We start from the raw sequence: 1,326 nt of genomic DNA, 5'->3' as shown, positions 1-1,326 counted from the left end.
AGTTAAACCCTAACCCGTTTTTAAAGTCTCCTCGACCCCGATGAGTTTATGAGACCTGGAAACCTTCTGGATTTCTACACTTACATTCTTGTCCTCTCAACCACCATGAGTTTAGCAGCCGTGGAAACTGCCGGGAACCATGTGTAGGCATTAGATCTGTAGTATTTTGGCATTTCAAAATATGAAAAGTTGCGCTTCAACAAATTTACTTGAGAAACTCTGTCTTATAATAATGGAGGTCAGTTTTGACTTGGACATAAAATTGGTATATTATTGAAAATGTAATGCAAGATAGATAACATTTCATAAGCTACAGCTTAAAACAGCTCAAAACAGATTTATAACTGATTCTTTCTCTGATAGGGTGGAAACTTATACCAAATGTGTTGCTTTTTCCGTGAATCGAGGAGAAGCGTTGTTAAAGAAATGGAATAGTATACCAGATAATGTTGATATTTTAATGACACATACTCCACCTTTAGGTTTGTATAAGTTTAACCTTTATTACAGTCATATCATTTACAGCTAGCTGGATGAATTAATTACAACTCAACATATCCAGCAGATTCCAAGACTTTAATCATCTGAGCTACCACCCCTCTCAAAACTACCTAATTAGAAACCTATAAATAGACCTTGACGTATGTACATAATTACACATGTGATTGTATAGCGCCATTGAATGCTCACGTTAGAGCAGCAATGAGCGCTATACTAAGTTCCATAATCTTAATCTTAATATGAGAATTGTTTTTGTTGTAGGTTATGGTGATAAGACCCATCGAGGTCATCATGTTGGTTGTGTTGATCTATTGAACACAATACAACGAAGAGTACAACCTCAATATCATATTTATGGTCACATACACGAAGGTTAGTCAGAAAATGGCATCCATATTTTTCTTCCCATATATGACAAATTACTTACCACAAATTAGTGATAAAATAATACAATTCATTGAAACACAGCTTTTTTGAATTTTTATCAAGATTTATACGGATCCTTGAAAACAGACTGGGCCTGAAATTAAAATTCCCTGAAAAATGAGAGGTTCATTCAAATACTTTAAAGAGACTCTGCATCATTCCAGTGTGAAAGTAAAATGTCGTTGGAATTAAGTCTTTTTAAACTTTTAAGAATTCCATTATTTTCAATTTATATTTTAGGATATGGTATTAGAAGTGATGGAACCACGACATTTATTAATTGTGCAGCGTGTACAAGACATTATAGACCCGATAATTTGCCAGTTGTATTTGATTATCCTATACCAAAAAGATACAGAAAATCAGATCAAAATTGGGTGAAAATAATCAAAGAAATAG

The 1,326-nt window shown here is 33.6% G+C and overlaps 1 protein-coding gene across 1 annotated transcript; it reads left to right on the top strand.

The window, feature by feature from the left end:
• Positions 1-391: 391 nt before the first annotated feature.
• LOTGIDRAFT_71082 (hypothetical protein) lies at positions 392-1,277 on the top strand (the record flags this gene model as incomplete). Its single annotated transcript, XM_009068834.1, has 3 exons — positions 392-509; positions 787-873; positions 1,168-1,277. Coding segments are annotated over 3 exons (315 nt in total), but the record flags the coding sequence as incomplete, so codon positions are not given.
• Positions 1,278-1,326: the final 49 nt, after the last annotated feature.

This window comes from Lottia gigantea, assembly GCF_000327385.1.
Source record: "Lottia gigantea unplaced genomic scaffold LOTGIsca_9411, whole genome shotgun sequence".
NCBI classification, from domain to species: Eukaryota; Metazoa; Mollusca; class Gastropoda; family Lottiidae; genus Lottia; species Lottia gigantea.
The sequence above is the reverse complement of the archived record's forward strand: the minus strand, read 5'-3'. Positions and strand labels throughout refer to the sequence as shown.